Source organism: Phyllobates terribilis, unplaced genomic scaffold, assembly GCF_046119375.1.
Source record: "Phyllobates terribilis strain yellow unplaced genomic scaffold, ASM4611937v1 Scaffold_3__8_contigs__length_932513732, whole genome shotgun sequence".
Lineage (NCBI taxonomy): Eukaryota > Metazoa > Chordata > Amphibia > Anura > Dendrobatidae > Phyllobates > Phyllobates terribilis.
The window spans coordinates 685,332,019-685,358,326 of NW_027362763.1; the positions used below are offsets into that span (position 1 = coordinate 685,332,019).

General features: G+C 41.7%; 2 protein-coding genes across 5 annotated transcripts in view; both read right to left on the reverse strand.

Annotated features, from left to right (window-relative positions):
• The window catches only part of LBR (lamin B receptor), a 45,962-nt gene extending 27,812 nt beyond the window's left edge, over window positions 1-18,150 (reverse strand). Inside the window, exons 1-2 of one of the 2 annotated variants that reach the window (XM_073671869.1) lie at window positions 17,898-18,150; window positions 17,763-17,814 (exon numbers count right to left, since the gene is read on the reverse strand). In XM_073671869.1, the coding sequence (XP_073527970.1) occupies window positions 17,763-17,814; window positions 17,898-18,042 (197 nt within the window). In that variant the 5' untranslated portion in view covers window positions 18,043-18,150. Of the gene's footprint in view, window positions 1-9,306; window positions 9,488-17,762; window positions 17,815-17,897 lie in introns of those variants that run through there. The other variant, XM_073671870.1, reaches the window with a different exon arrangement.
• Window positions 18,151-22,789: 4,639 nt separating this feature from the next.
• ENAH (ENAH actin regulator) overlaps window positions 22,790-26,308 on the reverse strand; it is a 58,336-nt gene continuing 54,817 nt past the window's right edge. For all 3 annotated transcript variants that reach the window (XM_073671871.1, XM_073671872.1, XM_073671874.1), the window contains one exon: window positions 22,790-25,751. In XM_073671871.1, coding sequence (XP_073527972.1) covers window positions 25,714-25,751 — 38 coding nt within the window. In that variant the 3' untranslated portion in view covers window positions 22,790-25,713. The remainder of the gene's footprint in view (window positions 25,752-26,308) is intronic.

Here is a 26,308-nt window from a genome sequence, read left to right on the forward strand (position 1 = left end):
CTTATCTCCTCCTCCCACAATCGCATACAAGATTTCTCCCGTGCATTCTCCCTACTCTGGAACTCTCTAACCCAACATGTCAGACTCTCGCCTACCGTGGAAACCTTCAAAAGGAGCCTGAAGACCCACCTCTTCCGACAAGCCTACAACCTGCAGTAACCACCGCTGCACGACCAGCTCTACCCTCACCTACTGTATCCTCACCCATCCCTTGTAGATTGTGAGCCCTCACGGTCAGGGTCCTCGCTCCTCCTATACCAGTCGCTGTCACACTGTGTTCAAGATTATTGTAATTGTTCTTGTATGTATACCCCTTTTTCACATGTAAAGTACCATGAAATAAATGGCGCCATAATAATAAATAATAGTAATGGGCCTTCCCTCATCACTGCCGGGCAAGGGCCTCTATCACAGGGTTTTCTTGGCTTCATATTAACTAAATGTAGTCTCCAGCCGTCACATTTTCCCTATAGAGGAGCTGGTGACCGTCCGCGCTCACGGAAGACAGGTGGATTCCTCAGTATATGAGGAGCGTTTATCTGCTGCACTAGGTATGTGTACAGGCCAGCCTCAGTACACCGTGTATACTTGCACATTGTCAGTCTGTATACCGTGTCTATACGGCTTCAGTACATCTGACAAGTTATTTTTTTTATTTACAGGATACAGAGAAGCAAGAGGATAGTGGACCACGACTGTACAACAAAACCTGCTGAATACAGAGAAACGAAAAATGGCATCTACTCCTCAGATGGACAAAAATTTCAGGTGATCTTATGCTAAATGCTTTCGCTCACTGAACGCAAATTGGGTCTTAAAAATAGTTAAGTAACAGATCACATTGTGCAGCAATTTTAACCCATTACTCACCAGGCCAATTTTTTTCCAAATCTGACATGTGTTGCTTTATGTGGCAATAACTGTGCAATGTTTTCACCATATTCAGGTGATTTTGAGAATGTTTTTTCGTGACACTTTATATTTTATGTCAATGGTAAATTTTTATCAATATGCAATTTTAAAACTTAAAATGATTATCCCTTTAATCCAGATAGTCACACCACACAAAATCGTTAATGAATACCATTTCCCTCGTGCCTGCTTTACATCAGCACCATCTGTAAAATATTCTCTTTTTGTTAGGGTGCTTTCACATTGCGTTCTGTGTCCCAGTCGGGGCATACGTCCTAAAATTCTCCACAAAAAGGGGTCTGGACATATGCTGTGACGGGGGCAATAGACCGCAATGGTAACGGCAAAGCGAACGTGCGCTCTGCTGCGCACGCCCACAGGAGGAGGACACTCAGACGCAACAGCCTACGTCTGAGTGTCCTCCTCCTGTGGGCGTACACACCCGGATGAAGTGCACGGCAGAGCGCACGTTCGCTCTGCTGTCACCATTGCGGTCTATGGCCCGTCAGCACATACGTCCAGACCCCGTTTTGCGGGGGAATTTTAGGACGTATGCCCCAACGGGTACACAGAACACAATGTGAAAGCACCCTTAGAAGTTTTAAACTTGTAGCAGTAATTTTTCATTTTTTCAAGGAAATTTACAATTTTTTTATTACTATTTTAGGGACCTATTCAGTTTTGAAGTGACTTTGGGGACCTATATATCATAAGACCCCCAAAAGTGATAACATTTTAAAAGCAGCCCCACCCTCAACAGTCAAAATTGCTGTCAGGTCGTTTATTAACCCTTCAGGGGCTTGTTAGTAATTAATACAAAGTAGCATGACAGGAAAGAAAAATTTTATTTTTACCACCTAAATGTTGCTAACTTCTGACCAAGTCACTATAGCCGGCAGCGTGAGCGAGCGGTGTGAACATTCGACTACAGTGAGAGTGTTGGACCGTACAGATCCCATCCTCTGGAGGAGCTATTAACCCCTTTACCCCCGAGCGTTGTTTGCACGTTAATGACCGGGCCAATTTTTACAATTCTGACCACTGTCACTTTATGAGGTAATTACTCTGGAACACTTCAATGGATCACAATGATTCTGAGATTATTTTTTGAGACATATTGTACTTCATGATAGTGGTAAAATTTCTTCGATATGACTTGTGTTTATTTGTGAAAAAAAACAAAAAAAACAGAAATTTAGTGAAAATTTAGAAAATTTTGCAATTTTCAAAATTTGATTTTTCATGCCCTTAACCCCTTTACAGCCTGTGCCGTATTAGTACACACAGGCTGTAATCCCCCGGTTCAGTGAGGGCTCCGGCAATGAGCCCGCACTGAACCGAGAACGTCAGCTGATTATTACAGCTGACATGTGCCCGCAACAGCCGCGGGCGGAATGGCGATCCGCCCGCGGCTGTTAACATGTTAAATGCCGCTGTCAATCTTACAGCGGCATTTAACAGCGCCGTGCCGGAAGCGCGTCACCGATGGGTGGGCATGAGAACCCAGGGTCTGCAGCAGACGCTTGTGGTTGTCATGAGCTGGTTGCCATGAGCGCCACCTAGTGGTCGGCGCTCATAGCACAGAACCATTTCTGCTACATACAGGTGATCTGCTGATCATCTGTATGTAGCAGAAGCGATTAGACAAGTGCTGCTTCTAGTCTCCTATGGAGACTATAGAAGCAAGCAAAAAGTGAAAAAAAAAAGTTTAAAAATATAAAAAAAAGTTTAAATCACCCCCCTTTCGCCCCATTCAAAATAAAATAATTTAAAAAAAAAACTACATGCACATGTTTGGTATTGCCACGTTCAGAATCGCCCGATCTATCAATATAACGAGAAAAAAATTCTAAAAGCTACGTTTTTTTGCAATAAAATTCAATAACGGGCGATCAAAACATTGCATCTACACCCAAATGTAATCAAAAAACTTCAGCTCGGTGCGCAAAAAATAAGCCCTCACTCGGCCCCAGATCCCGAAAAATGGAGATGCTACAGGTCTTAGAAAATGGCACTATTTTTTTTTTTTTTTTTAACCAAACTTTGGAATTTTTTTTCACCACTTAAATATAAAAGAACCTATACATGTTTGGTGTCTACAAACTCGGAATGACCTGGAGAATAATAATGGCAGGTCAGTTTTAGCATTCAGTGAACGTGGTAAAAAAATAAATAACTGGTATTGCACTTTTTTTGCAATTTCACCGCACTTGGAATTTTTTTCCCGTTTTCCCATACACGATATGGTAAAACTAGTAATGGCGTTGAAAAGTACAACTAATCCCGCAAAAAATAACCCCTCACATGGCCATATTGACCGAAAAATAAGAACGCTATGGCTCTGGGAACAAGGATAGCAAAAAACGAAAATGCAAAAACGCAAAATCCCAGGGTTGCGAAGGGGTTAAATCAGATATGTTACACAAAATAGGTAATAAATAACATTTCTCACATGTTTACTTTACATCAGCACAATTTTGTAACCAAAATTCCTTTTTGTTGGGAAGTTATAAGGGTTAAAAGTTGACTGGTGATTTCTAATTTTCCCAACAAAATTTACAAAAACTTTTTTTTATTTTTTTTTTTAGGGACCACATCACATTTGAAGTGACTTTGAGGGGCCTATATGACAGAAAATACCCAAAAGTGACACCATTCTAAAAACTGCACCCCTCAAGGTGCTCAAAACCACATTCAAGAAGTTTATTAACCCTTCAGGTGCTTCACAGGAATTTTTGGCATGTGGAAGAGAAAAAAAATGAACATTAACTTTTCTCACAAAAATGTTACTTTACACCCCAATTGTTTTATTTTTGCAAGGCTATCAGGAAAAAATGGACCCCAAAATTTGTTGTGCAATTCCTCCTGAGCACGCAGATACCCCATATGTGGGGGGAAACCACCGTTTGGGCGCACGGCAGGGTTCAGAAGGGAAGGAGCGCCATTTGACTATTTGTATGTAAAATTTGCTTGAATAATTAGCGGACGCCATGTCGCGTTTGGAGAGCCCCTGATGCACCTAAACAGTGGAAGGCCCCCACAAGCAACACCATTTTGGAAACTAAACCCCTCAAGGATTTTAGCAAGGGGTATAGTGAACATTTTGAACCCAGAGGTACGACACAGAATTTGATAACATTAGGTCATCATATTGAATAAGTTGTCATTAACCTTGAGCGCAAGTGCTCGCTACTTGAATTTGCATCGGGTGCTCGGGTATGCATCAAGTATTGCGGGTGCTCAAGTGACATGCTCGAGTCCCCGCCTGCATGTTTCACGGTTATTAGACACCCCAAAAAAAACCATGGGGATCGCTCGTGCATTGCAGGAAATCCCAGCGAGTTTTTTTTGCCTGTATAACAGCTGCAAAACATGTGGCGCGGAGACTCGAGCATGTCACTTGACCCTAGCCCAACCCAACCCCAACGTTTATTTTCTAAGCCATTCCTCTAAGGCTATGTGCCCACGATGCAGAAATGATCAGGATTTTTTCCTGAGCGTTTCTGCATCTCCCTGGCAGAAAAAAAGCATGCGGATTGTACATGTGGATGTGAAGCGTTCTTCACTTGCATTTCCGCATGCGGGTTGACAAGCGCTTTCCAAGCGATTTTAGCATCACTTGGAAAGTGCCGGCAGCGGTAGAGTGAAGGACCTGCCGACATCAGCGTCGCGTGACCAGTCACAAGACTGACGTCAGAGCAGATCCTTCATTCCATCGCGAACTGCTGCCAAGCAAGGAGCAGCGCACCGCGGGCCGCCAGAAGGTAGGTATGTATGTATGTATGTATGTATGTATGTATGTATGTATGTATGTATGTATGTATGTATGTATGTATGTATGTATGTATGTATGTATGTATGTATGTATGTATATATATATATACCCGGGTCCGGAGGAGAGTCTCCTGTCCTCCACACCCGGGTACCATCTGCACATTAGGACGCATGGATTGTGCATCTACATATACAGTGATGCGTAATCCATGCGGTCTAATGCAAGTCAATGGCGGCGAAAACGCAGCACTTCCGCAAAATAATTGGTAGTGCTGCGTTTTTCTCCGCAATGATAATCCGCAGTGGAAATTTCCGCAGCATGTGCACAGCACATACGGATTATCATTGGGGACCTGGCAGGCCTTCTACCATGCGTTTTTTAAGCGTTTCTGCAGCGTTTTTGCCGCTGCGGAAACGCTTAAAAAACGCATCGTGGGCACACAGTCTTACAGTATAATTGATTAGATGACTATTCTTCGGGTCGGTGAGATTACAGCGATACAAGATTCATATTGGTTCTTTATGATTGACAGACACACACTAAAAGACGCTTTTTTTTCACCACCATATTTGAGAGCTACAATTTTTCCATATTTCGGCCGACAGTCATGTGATGGCTTCTTTTTTGCGGGACAAGTTGACGTATATTGGTGCCATTTTCGGGCACACGACATTTTTTGATCGCTTTCTACTCCGATTTCTGGGAGGCAGAATAAACAAAAACCAACAATTCCGGAATTGTTTTTTCTTTTTATGCTGTTCTGCATGTGGTAAAATTGATAACGCAGCTTTATTCTTCGGGTCAGTACGTTTATAGTGGTACCACATTTATATATTTTTTTATGTTTTGCCGCTTTTACACAATCGCTTTATTCTGAGAGCTATAACTTATTTTGTGGCCGTTCGAGCTGTATGGCGCTTGTTTTTTGCGGGACAAGATGACGTTTTCAGTGGTACCATTTTTATTTACATTTGTCTTTTTGATCGTATTTTTTTGCATTTTTAGTTTGGCGGTATGATAAAGCACAGTTATTTGGTTTTCTTTTTACCGTGTTCACTAAAGGGTTAACTAGTTGGGACAGTTTTATAGGTCAGGTCGTTCCAGACGCGGCAATACCACATATGTGTACTTTTATTATTTGTTTTTCCTGTCATTTATTTATGGGTACAGTATATATTTTTTTTCATATTTTTACAATTGTATTTATTTTTTTCCACTTGTTGACACTTTTGGAACTTTTACGCTTTGTCCCACTATGGGACTTTCACTTTTTGCAGTCTGATCGCCTGTATAGCATAGAGATGCAGCACCATCCCAGAGCTATGCAGCCTGTCGGAGTTACTTTGATCGCGAACTGCACATGATCAAAGTAACTTCTTGCTGTCTGGTGACCCGGATGTCGGCATGACAACCACCGGGACTCTGCTCAGACATCGCTGGATGCCGGAGAGGAGGTAAGTATTGGCGCTTACCTCCTCTTGCCACCGGAATGCTGTGATCGACTTCCATCAAAGCATTTCGGAGGTTAATGTGCAGGGAGCGGTGTGGGACCGCTCCCTGCACAAAGCATCAGGTGTCAGCTGTGACAGTCAGCTGACACCCAGCGGCGATCGCCCCGCACCGCTTGTGTGTGATCACCATATGAAGTAATAGTAAGTCCCTGGCCCAAGTCACCATGATGTACTATTACCACATATGTCAGAAAGGGGTTAATATCTCAGCCCTGGACAACTCCTTTAAAAATGTATACCCCTGTGTCTCTTGCCAAAAATACAATCTCAGGGTTTCCTGACTGTCATAGATATTATGCAAGTGAAAGTGACACCCAGACAGATGGTGCTTTGTTTTCTGTCTGGGAGGACATGTGACTGACGTTAGCCAATCACAGGCAGCAGTGGTCCAATCATGTTTGTCTGGGCCAAGCAAGAAGTACAGAGACCTGTGGAGGGACAATACGGCTATGTTCACACTGTTTTTGCTGCGTTTTTCTCTGCAGGCAAAGCCTGCTCTCTTGGCAGTAAAGGAGCAGCGTAAAAAAAAAAAAAGAACAGGTTTTGCAGAGGTTTTTTTTTTTTTGCTGCATTTTTCACAGGTACATTTGTCTCTTGTGGATGCTGATAAAGCTTAGTGCATTAAAAAAAGGTTATTTAACTTCCTCAGGTTTTTCCACCAAAAAAGCAGCAAAACCTGATACCTGCGTCTCCGCACCACCCGCTGCTTTCTCTGGGTGAAAAACGCTGAAAGAAGCGACATGCTGTATTTTGCAAAAACACCGCAGTTTGCCAAATCAGTCAGGAAAAAAAAAACACTGTGTGCATGAGATTTCTGAAGTCTCATAGACTTTGCTAGTACTGTAAAATGCAGATGAAAATTTTCATTAAGGCTGTGTGCCCACGTAGCGTTTTCCGCTGCGGAAATTCCGCAGCATAAACGCTTGTGAAACGCTAGGTAATCCGCACCCCATGGTCCCCAAGGGGATTCCGCATGTTCTATGCACATGCTGCAGATTTTTCCGCAGCGTTTATGCTGCGTACAAAAATCCGCAGCATGTCAATTAATTTTGCGGAAGTGCTGCGGAACTCCCGCCATTGACTTGCATTGAGACGCACAGAAACCGCGACTGTACATTTTTACAAGCGGCTTCTATGAGTCTCTATGTGCGGATGGTACCCAGTTCTGGAGGAGAGGAGACTCTCATCCAGACCTGGGTACCATTGTATCTGTAAAAAAAGAATAAAATAACAAATAAAGTTTATACTCACCTGTCCGGCATCTTCTCTCTGAATGCCGGCATCGCTGAAGGACATTCGGTGATGTCACAGTCATGTGACCGCAGGCCCTTCACCGCTCTGTCTCGCGATATGCCGGCAGCCGGGAACCAGACAGTAACGAGCGCTGCAGCCACGCCGGGCATCGGGGGTGAGTATAGCTTTATTTGTTTTAATTTTTACGGTTCACACTGTATAAATCCATGCCGGTTGCATGGATTTATACAGTGTGACCTAGTTGTCAAGCACTTTCCAAGTGATGCTATCGCCTGGAAAGTGCTTGTCAATCTGCATGCGGAAACGCATGTGAACCCACATGTGGATCCGCATGTATTCTGCAGGAAAAACGCATGCACAATCTGCATGCGTTTTTTTCTGCCAGGGAGATGCAGAAATTTTCTGCTTCATTTCTGCATCGTGGGCACATAGCCTAAAAGGCAATGTGTGAATATAGACTAAAGCTGTGTGCACACATTGCAAATTTGGCACGTTTTTGCCATGCAGGTTTGCTGAAGCGATCCTGATGCCAGCAAAGTGAATGAGAAACCTGAAGTGTCATGCACACGTTGCTTTTTTTTCCCCCCTACACGTGCAGATTTGGTGCAGAAAATAATCTGCAGCATGTGAATTCTCTGTGTTTTTCATCCATTGAATGCACTGAAAAACAGCAGGTAAAAAAACGCAACGTTTTTTTGAGGCTGTTTTCCTGCCAAGAGAACAAGAAATGGTGCAGAAATACAGAACGTGTGCACATATCTGCAGAAACAAGAGGCCCATGAGGGGGGAGGGGTTGGAAAAGTGAGAATTAAATTTGTTATTATTTTTTAATAGTTTTTAGACTTTTTTTTATTTTTATTTTCTTAGTAGCTGGACAACCCCTTTAGGCCCCGGCCCCACTATCAGTATTTGGTCAGTATTCAGACAGTATTTTTTCTCAGGAGTGGCAGCCAAAACCAGGTGAGGAACAATCAGAGAAAAGGTATAATAGACACAAGTCACCAATTCTGCATTTATCACCCACTCCTGGTTTTGGCTCCCACTCCTGAGAAAAAATACTGACCGAATACTGACCAAATACTGAACGTGGGGCTGTGGCCTTAAGCAGGTATAGACAAAGAAAATAAAAAAGTTGTGTCTTGGAAAGATGATAATACATATATTTATATACATATATACCCATTTTGCAAGTGCCCCTATAATGATTTTCTTCTACTCAAATATTAGATACAAAATATATACCGTGATCATTTTTCATTTAACTTTACATGAAATATATTATTGCAAAATTGTTAAAAATATTTAGATGTCCCTGCTATAAACATAACCGAAAGATAATTTACAATATCAATAATACATTTTTAAAATCCCCCCCGCCCCCCAAAAAAAATAGTTAAAATCCATCAATGTATAGTGGATAAAGCTTTACCTTCAAAAATGACAAAAAAAAAAAAAAACTTTTACAAATAAAATCCTTATAAAGTGACTTCTGACAATTCCAGACTTTTTTGAGCCTCTCCTGCCCCCCAGCGGCCAATCACATGTGGGCAGCACACCTGCTGTGGTCAGGTGACATGTTGCTATTGGCAACGCTCACACTGCAGGGAGAACCTGCGGCGCGTATATAGTAAAGAAGCCGTAAAGCGAGACTGCAGGGAACTACAGAAAGTTTGCGACCCTAAACAAGCGACTTCTCCATTTTTTTAAGACTCCGGTGTTACTTTCCCCTCAGATGTCGCCTCCTCAGTGCTGAACTCCACCGTAAAACACCTCAATATCAACAACCGACACTACCGGAAGACGCCGCCATTACATCTCCCGCTCACAACTAAACTTTCTCCCCTCAGTCCTTACCTTCTCCCGTCGTTTATCTTGTCCTGTGCAGTACAGCGAGTACCTGCAGCCTCCCCGGCTCCTCAGCGCTCAGTCCGGACGTCCCGCCCGCTTAACGGTTGCGTCTCCGGTGCTCTGCGACTTCGGAAAAGTAATTCTGGGCGCGAAGGCATCTGATTGGCTGCAGACAGCCATTTCATATCTACCCCTATGCTAGGATTGGCTACAGGCAGCGTAGTGGGCGGGACTATAAGCCACGCCCCCACTTGTCCTCCTTTATGAGGGAGATAAAATGGACGTGTGAGGGAAGAGAGCGGAGGAGAGGAGGGCGATACTGCCCGGAGCCGGCAGGGGGCAGTGCACTGAGTAACACCCCGGAGCCGGCAGGGGGCAGTGTAATGTGCAACACCCCAGAGCCGGCAGGGGGCAGCACACTGTATAATATATATTTACTGTAAAATTGGGGCATATTTTCAAGTTAAAAAATATATAAAAATTGTTTTTTTGGGTTTTGTTTTTACAATGTCCAATATACAGTATAAACAACCAGAACATATATACATATACACAGTACAGACCAAAAGTTTGGACACACCTCATTTAACCACTTTGCGCAGGAGCCTGTTTTTGCCTTCGTGACCAGGCCAATTTTTACTATTCTGACCACTGTCACTTTATGAGGTAATACCTCTGGAACGCTTCAACGGATCCCCCTGATTCTGAGATTGTTTTTTCGTGACATATTGTACTTCATGATTGTGGTAAAATTTCTTCGATATCACTTGCGTTTATTTGTGAAAAAAATCGGAAATTTGGCGAAAATGTTGAAAATTTAGCAATTTTCAAACTTTGAATTTTCATGCCCTTAAATCAGAGAGATATGTCACACAAAAGAGTTAATAAATAACATTTCCCACATGTCTACTTTACATCAGCACAATTTTGGAACCAAAATTTTTTTTTGTTACGGAGCTATAAGGGTTAAAAGTTGACCAGCGATTTCTCATTTTTACAACAAAATTTACAAAACCATTTTTTTAGGGACCACATCACATTTGAAGTCACTTTGAGGAGCCTTTATGACAGAAAATACCCAAAAGTGACACCATTCTAAAAACTGCACCCCTCAAGGTGCTCAAAACCACATTCAAGAAGTTTATTAACCCTTCAGGTGCTTCACAGGAATTTTTGGAATGTGGAAGAAAACAATGAACATTTAACTTTTTTTCACAAAAATGTTACTTTACTCTCAAATTTTTTATTTTCACAAGGGCAGCCAGAAAAAATGGACCCCAAAATGTGTTGTGCAATTTCTCCTGAGCACGCCGATACCCCATATGTGGTGCAAAACCACTGTTTGGGCGCACGGCATAGCTCGGAAGGTAAGGAGTGCCATTTGACTTTTAGAATGGAAATTTGACTGGAATGGATAGCGGACGCCATGTTGCATTTGGAGAGCCCCTGAGGTGCCTAAACAGTGGAAACCCCCAACAAGTGACCCCATTTTGGAAACTAGACCCCTCAAGGAACTTATCTAGATGTGTGGTAAGCACCTTGAACCCCCAGGGGCTTCACAGAATTTTATAATGTTGAAGTGTGAATATAAAACAACACATTTTTAACACAAAACTGCTACTTTAGCCTCAAATTTTAATTTTCACAAGGGCAGCCAGAAAAAATAGACCCCAAAATGTGTTGTGCAATTTCTCCTGAGCACGCTGATACCCCATATGTGGTGCAAAGCCACTGTTTGGGCGCACGGCAGGGCTCGGAAGGTAAGGAGCGCCATTTGACTTTTGGAATGGAAATTTGGCTGGAATCGATAGCGGACGCCATGTTGCATTTGGAGAGCCCCTGAGGTGCCTAAACAGAGGAAACCCCCAACAAGTGACTGAATTTTACAATCTACTCCTCTGTATAAATTAATCTAGTGGTGGGAAAATAAGTAGATAGGTAAATGGTCACTAAACCCATAGATGAATTCCCACAGAGGTGTCATTTCCAAAATGGGGTCACTTCAGGGGGGATTCTGCTTTTCTGGCACTTTTCAGAGGCGCTAAGTACCAGAACTAAAGAATCCCCCCTGAAGTGACCCCATTTTGGAAATGACACCCCTCTGGGAATTCATCTATGGGTTTAGTGACCATTTTAACTCAATGGATGATTTCCAGAAACAAGCACGCAATGGAAGGTTTAGATTCTGGAGAACCCCCCCTGGAAATTAAGTGAGCTCTACTCGAATGTGTCATTCACTAAATGAACCAAATGTTTGAATGACAAATTGGGATACATTTTTACAGTTTAAAAACGTGGTTCTGTGTGGAAGATTTTAAAGCAGTCAGTGACGCATAAGGCTGGCAATGATGGGCATTGTGGGCAATAGTAGCGGGTATCACGCCTCATTCCTCTCTTAGTACATACACGACATCTTTTCTGGGGGTTCCTTCTTGTTTCCGTTGCTGGAATAAGTGCAATAAAATGTCGCTCAGTGAGTCTTTTCACATCCTCAGATTCTAATGGATGAGCGGGGCTAACACTTTGAAAGACAAGATTTTCAATTACCTTTTCTTGATAATCAAGAAAATGATCTGAATTTCCTGCTTTTTTGTGCAACACAAAAGAATTGTATGTGGCCACCTGAAACAAATAAATAACCAACTTTTGATACCAGGTATAGGACTTTCTTGATACCTGGTATGGCTGTAGAACCTGGTCTGCAAGGTCCACACCCCCCATGTGTTTGTTGTAGTCAATGACTGACACAGGTTTTTGCTTCGGAGTGGTGGATCCTAGTTCTACAATGGCCCTTGTGGCATCTGTGTGGATAGAGCGGAGGACAAAAATATCCCTCTTATCCCTATATTTCAGGGCAAGCTGCTCTCCGTTGCGTACAGCCCCTGACTGCCCCTTTTGAAACTTTTGGTTGACCAATGGTTGTGGAAACCCCTGACGGTTTTTACGGATGGTCCCACAAGCCCCGATGTTGTGTTCAACCAGACTTTTAAATAGGGGTATGCTGGTGTAATAATTGTCCACATATAAATTGTAGCCTTTTTGAAAAAATGGACTTATCAGCTCCCAAACAATTTTTCCAGATGTCCCCAGATAAGTAGGGCATCCTGGTGGGTTTAGTTTGCTATCTTTCCCCTCATATATGAGAAAAGCGGATGTGTATCCGGTTGAACTTTCGCACATTTTATAGATCTTTATTCCAAACCTTGCCCTTTTAGATGGGATAAATTGCTTGAGGTGCAGTCTTCCTTTGAATTTTACAAGGGACTCATCTATAGAAATATTTTGTGTTGGGGTGTAGAGCCTTAAGAATTTTTCTGACAAATTTTCAATGATGGGTCTAATTTTATATAACCTGTCATGTTCTGGGGCATTTCTGGGCAGGCATTGACTATTGTCGTTAAAATGCCAAAACCGCATGAGCATTTCATAACGGGTCCTAGGCAGAACGACTGAAAACATAGGGGTGGCTTGAACAGGGTGGTTGGACCAGTAGGATTGAATGCTCGGTTTTTTAACAAGCCCCATGGCAAATGTAAGTCCTAAAAATTTTTTTATTTCCGGGACATTAGTTGGTGTCCATAAATTTGCCCTAGCATAGTAAGATCGGGAATTCTTGCTTATGAATTGGGATGCGTATAAATTTGTTTGCACGACAATATGCTCTAGCAAGCTGTCTGTAAAAAAACAAATTAAAAAAATGAATTGGTCCAAAATCTTCCACCTCCACATTTATACCAGGAATGGCATTGAAATCAGGGCTGAATGGAGCAGCCGAATCCGAAGCCTCCCATCTGGGAAATGCTAGATCATGTGGCAAAGCCCCTTGTACACTGGCGTGCGCCAATTCACTAGTAGCAGGGACAGCGCTTGTACTGGGCAGTGTTCCCTGATTTGGAGACGTTTCTCCAGTAGCGCTATTTGCCCCTATTGCTGTACTGGTCCTTGGGCTTGAGGATGGACCAGAATCCCTGCTCATTTCTGAGCTCTCAGTGTCACCGCTACTAAAGCCCTCAAAATCCACATCTCCATCTGAGATTGCGCTGTCATCAGTGTCAGAACATAGCAGGGCATACACCTCTTCTGCGGTATAAGTCTGACGGGCCATTTTATTTTTATATTTTTTGACTGGACTGAACGGACCGGACCAAACTGACTGGACCGGACCGGACTGACTGACTGATCTGACAGGACTATTAAACCAAAAACCTGGCACTCAAATAGACTTGAAGATTTCTTAGAAGATTTTTATAAAAAAGAATTGTTTAATGATAATGTAGTACAATAAGCAGACGTTTCGGTCCCACGGACCTTCATCGGTGTACAGAAGAAGTCTAGAAGAGATGAGCTGTGGGGTATGGTGATCAAGGGTGGCTGTAATGGAGGGAGAACGCGGTGTCCACCGCTTGTTCTAGGCTATGATAGCCTAGAACAAGCGGTGGACACCGCGTTCTCCCTCCAGCTCATCTCTTCTAGACTTCTTCTGTACACCGATGAAGGTCCGTGGGACCGAAACGTCTGCTTATTGTACTACATTATCATTAAACAATTATTTTTTATAAAAATCTTCTAAGAAATCTTCAAGTCTATTTGAGTGCCAGGTTTTTGGTTTAATATTACGTCGGGCTTGCAACCCTACCTGAGCACCTCACTACTCCAGGAGTGCGGTAGTTTCTCTATTTTGATCTGACAGGACTGACTAACCCTAACCTTACTTTCTTTTTTTGATTTTTATTTTTCACTTTCACAGTGGCAAGGCTGACAGCTCTTGTCACAGTGTTTCTCCTCTGCTCTCTCACTGAGATCGGAGGAGAAACAATGTATTTATCAGGCAGATCGCCCGGGAAAGTTTGTTGCTAAAACAAACTTCCCTGGTGATCTCTGATTGGCTGGTGTGACGCTGACATCATCGATACCTGAGCCAATCAGGTCTCGATGTCAGAGGTCACAGCACCGGGATCCCCGCCGCTACTAAGGTATGTGGGGGGGTCCCGATCGCTGACCACTGGCTGTCACTATCTTTTAAATGCCGCGATCGCTATGGATCGCGGCATCTAGAAGATAGGAACAGGTTAACATCATGGGGACCTGATCCAATCAGGTCCCCATAATGCCACATGTCAGAGCTATCGCGCTGCGGAACCACCCACCGTTTTTAAACGTCGGCGCTGCACAGAGCCCAGGCAGCGCCGACGTTTATGTACAGTGGGCGGTCGGGAACCGGTTAAAGAAATTTCTGTATTTTCTTGACTTTGAAAATTGTACATTCACACTGAAGGCATCAAAACTATGAATTAGCACATGTGGAATTATATACTTAACAAAAAAGTGTGAAACAACTGAAAATATGTCTTATATTCTAGGTTCTTCAAAGTAGCCACCTTTTGCTTTGATGACTGCTTTGCACACTCTTGGCATTCTCTTGATGAGCTTCAAGAGGTAGTCACCGGAAATGGTCTTCCAACAATCTTGAAGGAGTTCCCAGAGATGCTTAGCACTTGTTGGCCCTTTTGCCTTCACTATCAACTAAAGTTGACTTTACCCCCTTATCCTTCAAAATTAAAATATATTTTTGTATCGTTGTTTGTATAATAAAATAACTAAGAAAATATAAAAAAAAATACTTATCCCATACAATGAAACCCAAAATGGGGGGAAAATAAAAAATGTAATTGCAGAATCACTGTTTTGATTAATTTGCATCCCTTGAAAAAACTAAAATAAAAAGATCAGAAAGTCGCACAAACTCCAAAATAGTTTCAAGAAAAACTACAGCTCATACTACGGTAATAAAAAAACAAACCTTCATCAACCGGAAAAAGAAAAAAAAATAAAGTTTTCAGAATAGGGTGATGGAAGTTTTTTTTTTTTTTGTTTGTTTTTTACAGTAACAGAACCATCGGGACCCCCTGCTGTTCAGCCGCTGATAGTCATCCCCTCTGTGCGCCCAGGACAGTGACTCAGACGGCAGAGATGGCAGAGCGGCTGCTTCCTGTAGTTTCAGATTTCCTGTCTGATGTAAACTACACCCTGCAGCATGAGAGGAGCGCTCGGCCCCTAAACAGCTGGGGTCACAATATCACTGTGCCATGGGGACCCCTTGCTTCACATTTTGCAGGTTCCATTATATTTATAAAAAAAAAAGGAAAATCATCACTGCATGCCATCACCAATAGGGGGTGCTGAGTGCATATTTCCCATGTTGGGTGCGGGTATTTGGAACAGGCTCAGGATACAGTGGGTGCTGGCTGTGTTGTACAGCCAGCACCTGCCAACAGTGGGATGCTGATGGGACGACAAGGAAGACAGGTGGCCTTCCCCATTCATCGCCATTTTGTTGTTCCTGAAGAATTGCAGTACATAGAACAAGCAAAGAATTACAGGTTCACGGAAAAAATGAAACAAAAAATATCGCGCCACTTTTTCTCTTTAAAAATAAACTTATTTCACCTTGCCTCACCCACAAAAGTCTGAACAAAGAAAATTTTAAATTACTGAACACTTACGGTAAATAGAAGCAATTCCTGCACTTATATTTTGGGTCTGCTCTTCTTTTACAAAATAAAAAAAGCCATAAAAAGCAATCAAAACATTGTATGTGCTCCAAAATGGTGCTAGTAAAAACTATCACTCGTCCAGAAAAAAAAAAAAAAAAAAGTCTTAATAGAAAAATAAAGTTACAGGATATTGTACAGTTTGGGTAAAACGCAACAAACCACATTTTAACACTTTAAAAAAAAATAAAACGTTATATACAAGGTCGGCATCTCTAACACGATAGTGCTGTCCCCCGAGAGTCAGGATGGAAGGTCATTTTTGTAAAGCACAATGAATGCTGGAAAAAGAAATCCCCCCCCCCCAAAAAAAAAAATTGCAGAAATGTTGGTTTTTTTTTTTACTACCCCAATTTATTTCCTCCAAAGCCTTCTGGGGGGGGGGGGGGGGGACGACTCAGTGTGAACACAGCCTGAGGATGTGTTCGTAGTTTTTTTTTTTCAGAAAATTGTGAAGCAGAAACATATAGGAGCCATGCAGCTCTGTCTGGCAATCCATGGTTACGGACCCCTTTAGCTCGCACATCTGCACCTTTCAGAGTTCATGCACTAAACAGCTCGGTCCACATTCAGAATCCATGAGCAATGAAAATAAATAAAACAAAAAAATAAAAATAAAACAAAATACAAGTTACACAGGGTCCCTGTAAATGTCCCCAGGGTCCCGTCCGTGTATTTTCGGGCGCCCCGACTCATTGTTTTTGATAGAACCTGTATGTCTCCCGAGAACGCTCCATCTGTGGGAATTTAAGAGATAACTATTTCTCCTTCCACACACGGAAGGTATTCCAGTTATTTTGCCTGCAGTCAATCTGCATAACTCCAGCACTGGCGTCACATACAGTATATACTACGTGCACTATAGGTTACACACTGTGTGCAGTATGCCAGGCAGCGGTTTAGTCCCTCACACCACAGGCAATTTATCGTTTGCGTTCCCTCTACCAAATATAAAATTGTTCATCTGACCCCAAGGACCCCGATCCTGAGCAGGTGCATCCATCCAATCTGTGGTAATGAGTTGGGCACAATATGTACATAACGCCTGGCTCCAGTGACGGGGCGGCCGGGCTGGCACCGGTATCTCCAGTGCAGGGATTTTGGCATTGTGCCTATTAGATTTATTTTGGATTTCAAATACATTTGGAAAGCTCCCCCTAGTGGTGACAACAGGAAGGCAGAATTTTATCATAACACTTCCCACCAAAAAAAAAATAAAATAAAAATAAAGTTATTAATTGCAGAATATTTTGAGATGCTCGCGAATGACTTCCATTTGGCGTCTCTGGTTATTCCTCCTGGCAGCTCAGCAGTGAATATATTGCCCCAGGCTGGATGGAGCAGCATGTGAAATCTTGAAAACAACATTGGCATTTGTCCAGCATCCTGCAAGGAGAATACAAGGAAATGATCCCTCCCTAAGAGTTCAGGAACGGGTCCAAGGTTTGCATTTTGTTTTAGGACAAGTTTTTATGCCAAAGAAACCAAAATCTATTGCACAATGCTCCATGGTTTACTTGCTGCTCCTCCCAACATGCCCGGACAGCTTGGACTTCGAAACTACCGCACTCCTGGAGTGGTAACGGTGCTCAGGTAGGGTTGCAGGCCCGTAGTAATATCAATAAATAATCTGGCACTCAATTGACTTGTGACTTTTTGAATTTTTAATAATAAAGTAGTACAAAAAGCAGACGTTTCGGTCATATAAGACCTTCATCGGTGTACTACAAAGATGAAAAAAAATAACCAAGTATCACATAAATCGTTGCATACATGAGATACAGTATTTATAAGACGACTTCAAAATAAACCAAGTTGTCATGGACAATAAACATATGAAATTCAGCATGGGAAATGGATGGGAAGGAGGACAAGGTAATAGGGATGTAAAGTATAAAAGATGAGACCTACCAGTATATAGATATTGGCATGTATAGGTCAGAAGCCCAGAAAGTGCTGTCAGCTGTGGGGAAGAAAGGTGGAAGTGTGAGCTCATTAGGAGTTGTCAAAGGCACAGGGTGGAATGTAGAGTATGGGAGATGTTACCTGTTGGGTATATAGATGAAGCCCAGTCATGAGAGAAGATAGGACACGGTATCCACCGTTTGTTCCAGGGTATTCTGAATGTAAAGGACCATAGTGGTCTTAAATAGAGAGTGGGAGGGTGCAGGGTTAGCCTCAGGCCAATCATTGGTGGCAGTGGAGTGAATGAGTGCAGTAATCCACGAGGCGTAGGACCAGCGAATCGGAAGTAGCGTTATATTACGCTCACCAAGTCCTGAAAGGAGATCGCCGGTCATGTGACCGGAAGTGACGCGTGTATTGCGTTCCACCATAGTATCTGAGCGTTCCACCGGGTGCTGGGAGCGCTGTAGTGAGAATCGAGATGCAGAGAAGGGGGGGATGGACCAGATGAGGGTTCAGGAGGGATGGGGAACAGGAATGGGAGCGCCATTTAGGGTGGTAAAAAAATGATAAAAAAGTATAAGTTTACCACATACATAAACAGTCCACAATAAACATCATAGGATCTACTTATGAGTGATCACCATTTACAGAGAACATCTTATATAGAGAGCATGTACAATCTGTGTTGGGTTTACGTAGCTAAGCCAATGTGGGAATGAACATGTAAACATATAAAAAAAATATGAAAATAAATTATAATATAAAATATAATATAATATAATATAATATAATATATATATATATATATATATATATATATATAATATAATATAATATAATATATATATATATATATATATATATATATATATATATATATATATATATATATATATATATATATATATATATATATATATATATGGACCAATCCAGGGTACTCAAACAAATGAGCTAAGATCGTATCCTTTGTTCAAACCTTTAGGGGACAACGATTGTAACTCATGGATCCAAAATGCCTCTCTCTAAGTAAGCGGATGCGGTCTCCCCCTCGTCTCGGGGTGGGGGTGGGGGAGACCTGTTCAATGATTTGAAATTTGAGTTGTGAAACGGAATGCCCAGCTGACACAAAATGAAATGGAACGGGTAAGAGGAGGTTTTTGCAGCGAATGGTCGACTTAGGTTTTGAAATTTTGTCTTTAACGCATTTCACCGACGTAAATGAGGCCACAGGGACATTTAATGACAAATCACATAGGAGGAATTGCAAGTGAAATAATCCTTAATTTTGCATTGTTTCCCAGATTGTGGATGATAGAGAGTATCTCCTCTGATTATGTTGTTACATTGGTAACATTGTAGGCACGGGAATGTCCCCGTTTTCGTTGTGGATAGAAATCTTTGACGAGGTCTGATATTATTGGTACCAATGTCGGCATGTACAAGTCGGTCACGAATATTGGCAGCCCTTTTGTAACATGGTAAAAAGGGGGCTTTGAATTCTGGGACTGCTGGATAGGCTGTTTGGAGTATGTTCCAATGTTGTCTGATTTTTCTATGGAGTATACAGGCGATGGGATGGTAAGTGTGGATGAATGGGATGCGGTTGTTGGAAGTGAGACGTGTCCTGGTGGTAGGTTCCAATGCTCGGGTCAACGTATCTGGTGGGTAACCTCTATCCAAAAATTTTTTCTTCATCTCGTTTAATCTCAAGTTTGGTGTAGAAGGGTTACTGATTATGCGTTGGACGCGATGAAATTGGGATTTGGGGAACGAGGTGAAGATGGACTTAGGATGTAGGCTTGTGTAATGCAGGAGGCTATTTCTATCCGTGGGTTTCACGTATAGATCAGATGAGAGGTAACCTAACTCATCTTTTTTGATGGTCGTGTCAAGAAAATTTATGGATTCCATGCTGGACGTGATGGTAAATCGGAGGCCGTCCCAGGATGAGTTTAAAATCTCAAAGAATTCCATTAGGGTTTCGGGGGGCCCCCTCCATAGGGAAAAAATGTCGTCTATATAGCGCTTCCACATAGTGAAATAGGTCTTGAAGAGAGGGTGTGTGTATACCACTTCTTCAAATACGGACATGTAACAATTTACATATGGGGGGGGGGCCACATTGGACCCCATGGCGGTACCCTGTTTTTGTAGGTAGAAGGTGTCTTGAAAGAGGAAGAAGTTCTTTGTAAGGACCAAGGTTAAAAGGTCAAGGCAAAGATGGCTAACTTCAGATGTCGTCTGTGATTTTTCTAGTAAATTCTTTACGCAATTAATACCCTTCTCATGTGGAATGGAGGTATATAAGTTAACGTCAAGGGTAACTAGTAGAGAGTCTGGGTTGATCTGTGTAATATCCCTGATGATAGTGAGGAAGGCTCCTGTGTCTAGGATAAAGGATATGGTTTCCTTAACTAAGGGAGTCAGAATTTTTTCCAAAAAGATGGATAAAGGTGACAGGATAGATTCAGTGGAGGCGACAATCGGACGTCCTGGGGGATTTTCTAGATTCTTATGAATCTTTGGTAGTGTGTAGAACACCGGGGTGATAGGGAAGGTCTTATACGACCGAAACGTCAGCTTTTTGTACTACTTTATTAAAAATTCAAAAAGAATACACGAGTCAATTGAGTGCCAGATTATTTATTGATATTAGCTTGGACTTAGTGACAGGGAATGCTGGTAGTTGTAGTGTCACAACATCTGGAGCATTGAACGAGGCAGACACCGTTTTACTGATTACAATTGGACCTTACAGGGTATTGCGTCTCCTTGAGAGGTCACCGGTGCCTATAAGATCATCAGCGGATTGTGCCAGCGTCCTCACTGCTGTGAACCTCCCAATGCAGAAGTGAACGGTGCTGGAGGAGGAGGAAAGAAACAAAACCGATACCCAGTGGAAGATTCCCTAATCCTGGCATGTGTAGGATACACAGTATCTAAATTTGCTACATTTATCTCGGCGACTCGCGCTGGATGATACATTTTGTACATCTTTAAAAACTAATGTTTAACTTTCCGCTGCAACTTTGTTCACTTAATTTGCGGCACTTAAATTCGAGCACTCTATGGCACACTGTCTCCATTTTAAGCCATACCTGTCCCGGCGGTCATAGCATATTCTCGCTTTCCATCCCAGCAGGGCGGACCGGCTCCTCCTGGTGTGAACTTGGCGCTCGGAGCAACTGAAGGCGACTTCGGACTTTGGCTCGCCTTCATCCCCCTCCCACAGCAGGAGAAAGAAACTGCATCCGCATCCCCCTCCAGTGCATTTAGTTTATCTATATGGATGGGGGTTTTTTTGTGATCGGAAAATGTATGAAAATTTACAAAGATTCTTCAAACGAGAAAAATATCACTTACCCCTAAATGAAATATCTTAATGGGTGTGAGCAAAATAATGAAAAAATCAAGCACAGACGATTAGTGCACCCTTGGTGTGGCCGAGCTGCTCAGTGCGCCTTCTGATTTACTCGTTTTGCATTCTTCTCTCTTCTTGATTGACAGCTTTGGTTTTTCAGGAGCCAGAGATGGATGGAAAACAAGTAGGTGGGAAGTTGCACGGAGTTGCTTGGCCACACCAAGGGTGCACCGAGCGCCTGGGTCTGGCATGAAAAGTTATTTTGTGCTGACAGACTCCCTTTTATGTTTCATATAGTCACGTTTTAGTGATTTAAGCAAAAACTATAAGGGAACCTTCTTTTGATATATTGTTGCCCCTCTAAAGCACTGTGTATCGGCGGGGATCCGAGGTCCTAAGACCACAGGGCAGATGCGCACAGTATATGGGCCTTCTATCGAATCCATACACTTCTCAGAACATTTGCCCCGGCATTTTGATTGATCATTGCAAATCTCAGGACCCGGTCCACCATCAATCACTAGCACTTCAGAGGGGCGACAATACATTAAAAATTGTAATGTGGAAAATTGCTGAACAATTTCAACTATTTTCTAGCCATCGTTTTGTCCGGCTCTCTTGCAAATTTCTTTTTGATGCATTTATGGTGACCCGTGGCCAAAAGTAGTCTTGACCCCCTACTCGCTGATTTCTCAACATCAAAATTGGATAAAAAATTACAAAGTGCTTGTAAAAAACAAACAACTTTGCAATTTACTTGTTATTAAAAATCCTCTCCGTTTAAGAAAGGAGGGCTTTTTAATTCTACAGTTGTCTAGGTTACCGGCCACCTCTGCAGACTGTCAGTGATGGATGGTCTCCTAATCAAGGAGTGCAGCGCTTACAATCTCTCTCTAATCGAGCTTGTAACTGCTGCACTGCAGCCGGCCATATCGCCGGATCCAGCCAGCCACCGTGCCTCTGCGCTCCCCAGTAGCCACTAGTCCGAACTGTCAATCACTCAGGAGCCAAGCGAGGAGGCAGGAGAGCGGTGCGCTCCTGAAGATTGATGACTAAAGTAACCCTTGATGTCTTGGACTTGAGTTGTCCTAATGAGTCAACCCCATTAATCATAAAAAAAAAAATGAAACTTTCTAATATACTTTTTTTTTTTGAAAATCTCTGCCAGTGAATGGAAAAATTGTTATTTAGGGAAAGGAGTCCGTCATCACAAAACGACTGATCAAACTAAAGTATAGTCGCTTGGGGCACCCTTGCCGTGGCCGTACAGTTCAGCGCGCCTTCCCACCCAGAGTTTAAAACTCTTTCTTCTGTGCTTTTAAGACCATAAGAAAGTTGAGCTGAACTCTGTGGTCACAAACCAGCTAATAAAAGCTCAGAAAAAAAAAGTTGGAAGCTCAACCGTCAGGACGAGCTCACTGATGGATTCTCAGTCAACTCATTTTGCAACCAATAAATTGTGCGAAATTGTTAATAAAACCCAATTACAAAAAAATTAAATACATTTAAGTAAAAAAAAAAAATGCCCCCAAAAGGTATAAAAATCTTGTTTTTCTCAAGGTAAATTGGGTGTTGAGATGCAGGTCTTAACCAAAACTCTCCTGTGCCACGAAACCAAAGTTTTTTTCGCTAAATTCGAGCGTTTTAAGATAAACACGCACAACTGTGATTATATACAGTCTTCATTTATACATATTACATAGTCTTACATTATTGGAGCGTATTCAATACTGGTAAAATGTATCTTCAAAATTAGAAAAATAATGATAGCGTATGTAAACCTCCCAGAAGAGATACCATAAACTAATTTATAGGGCATTCAGTATATATTTTTTTTTCTATTTTTTTTTTTTTTCTTTAAGTCACATTCAAGATAACCTGTCAGAAAACTTCTCCCAGCAGTCCACAGATTAGAAGCCTTCATCAGACCAAAAAGGTAGCAACACTTAATATTGCAATTTTATTTAATTTGCTCAAACAAAACAAAACAAAAAAAAGTTAGCATGTAGTAAATTTAAAAACAAAACAAAAATGGTAAAAAATAGAGAGGGACATGAAAGGAAACAAAAATAAATCTAAATGTGGTAAAAAAAAAAAAAACACAAGAAGCACGGGCAGGTGACATTCGTAAAAAGGATTCTGACTCCTGCTTCGGATGAGACACATGTAACATGACCGGGGTGATTGTAAGGTAGAGATTTCAGCACCAGCACACAGATTTTATACATTCAGTTTCATTGCAATTGATCACTTTTACCCCATTCCCCTTGGGTATCATTATATCACAGCTTAGGTCACAGTGTTGCTAAAGAAAGCTCGCGGGATACCTTAAACTTTTAAGATACCCAGCAAAACAGGACATAACCCCCTCGAAATAATTCTCTTTTCCAGCACTTTTTATGAATTGGACTTCGAGGACCTGTCTAAAAGTGGTCAGTTTTTGCTTCTATTTTATTTGCTTTGCTCCACTGAATATTACGCCGTCTTTCTTTTTAAAATCCGCTGTACGGATCCAAAGATATGACCCTTTCTATTCACTGCTCATTTTTATAGTCTTTACCAAAGGGGCGTATCATTAGACTAAGTAATGCCCACTTGGCATACTGACTGCACAAAACAAACATGCCCATGTCTCTGGAACCGTATGTAGAATTTAAAAAAAAACAACGGAAAACTCAGAAGAGCAGCGGGAATAAGTCAGGAGCAAAAAAAACTGGACACTTTTGACCTGGTAACAGGTCCTGTTTAAAAAGTTAAATTTTGGAAATATAAAGAAAACAAAAACTTGAAATCACTGAAATCTCTAATGATCCAACGAATCAATAACCGGTGGGTATTTATTCATGTTGGAACATTGGGGTGGGGTCGGAGTGTTTTTTTTTTTTTTTTTTATGGGGGGCAACAAACAAGTTTCTGATATGCCACATGGGATGTAAATGCAAGATGGAGACAATTGATTACTCTAGAACTGAAAATTCAGATTTCATCTTTAGACCAAGGCACGAAAACGCATAGTGCATAAAACCAGTTTCATTTAAAAAAAAACAAACAAAAAAAAAAAAAAAAAATGTGGGAGGACCCAGTCTTCCCCCGTTTTTCATGGGCGGTCATATACTTTGGACTGCTCGTAGTTGGCTTAGTCTGGTAACAGAAAGAACGCGCGGGATCACATACATTGGCCGACAAAAAAAAAAAAAAATTAAACATAGAAGATGACAAATCCCTCACGTGAGCCGGTCCCGGACAAGCCTCATCCCAACTAGTCCACAACTTCATGACTTCGTACCATGCAGAACAGTTTATATTTTTGGGGTCAGAAGGTGGATGAAAATGGCTGCTTGCACATACTGGTTGATTTTTTTTGTGATTTTGGAAAGTCAATGAGTTTTAGCAAGTATCAGAAGAGAGTCGAAAAGGTCCAATGTTCAATGTTCGTAGAGGTGTCCAGCTTTGGCGTCCAGCGATTACTAGGGTGGGTTTCGAAGGTTTTCCTTTTCTTTCGAGCTGCAGTAAAAGATCTCCACGTCGATATGGCACAATTCCATCCAAAACTTTACCGATGTCCTTCAAAATTTTTTTTTACATCCGTTAAACATCCTGTGCAAAATATTCTGAAACTTCAGACGAATCTTCCTTTTCAAAACCCTCAGTACAATCCACTCGGTCATCAAGGTCATGATTGAAAGAGCAAAAAATAAAAAAAATAAAAAACACTAAATCCGGGTCGATATCATCCATGAAGGTACGGGTCATCACGGCGGAGAAGGCGGTTATGAGAAATGGCTAAGAGAACCCAAAGAGACGCTTTTCTTACGGAGAACGCGGCGTTGTACCCGGGACAGCCCGTTATTGTGACATGCACGGGAACTATTTTTTTTTTTTCTCTTTCCATGCAAGTAAAGTAAATTTTTAACTATACCGTTACTTTTTTTTTTACAGATTTGGTAGTAGCTTTTTTTTTTTAATTTTTATTCTCGATACTTGCTAGTCTTCTCCTTGACAAAACTCAAAAAAATATTTAAAAAAAAAAATTAAAACCTTCTCCATGTGCAAAACTCTCGTCCCTTTCCACCAATTTCTTCCAAATGATCAGACTCCTCCGAAAAAAAAAAATGACTGTGGTACGACGAGCGTCATAAAATAAAAAATGACTAAACATTGTAGGAAGACGAACCTGAGTTACGCTTGATAACTTGCTAGACCCGACACTTTTCTCTCCTCTGGATCATGATACTATAGGCGATGAGTTTTTGATTTTCGTGTACGCGCTGCAAGCTCATTGGACAGGAAAATATATATATATATTAAAAATAATCAGGAGATCGGAATTTCTGCATAATTATTGTTCAGTGTTTCTTTTTCTTCCTAAGACCATCCATTGCTCTTGAGGTGCAAGAAGGGAGGGAAAATGTAAAGGCAGAAAAATCCAGGAGAGATTCGGTAGAACATCCAAACTCAAGTTTCCAAAAAATCTTTATTTGCGCTTTCCCAGGTTGCAGGATTTCTCAAGACTTCCTTGAAAACAGCTTAGAAAAAAGGAGAAGTCCTTTCTAACGAGGACGCGGAGCCGCCCCCCGCCGGGTGTTTTTTCTATGTACTGTTTGATTTTCCGAGCTCTTGCCGGATGGCTAAAATAGAACGAGGAAAAACAAAAAGGAAAAGTCAGCGAGGAAACCATAAAATACTGCATAATATATCTATAGTGCAAAAAAGTGACGACAACGGCGGACAATAAAAGTAGTAGAGTACTCAACCCCTTCCCAAACAAGACATTTTTCATTTTTGCACTTTCCTCCTCCCCTTCTTCTATGAGCCATAACATAATTTTTCCATTGTCACAAACATACAAGGTATATATATATAAAAACATTCTACAAAGCTCAAAATTCTTTTTAGCCACAAACAAATACAAAAAATTAAATAAAATGTATATGTATATACACTGCTCAAAAAAATAAAGGGAACACTTAAACAACAGAATATATCTTCAAGTAAATCAAACTTCTGTGAAATCAAACTGTGCACTTAGGAAGCAACACTGATTGACAATCAATTTCACATGCTGTTGTGCAAATGGAATAGACAATAGATGGAAATTATTGGCGATTATCAAGACACCCTCAATAAAGGAGTGGTTCTGCAGGTGGGGACCACAGACCACATCTCAATGCCAATGCTTTCTGGC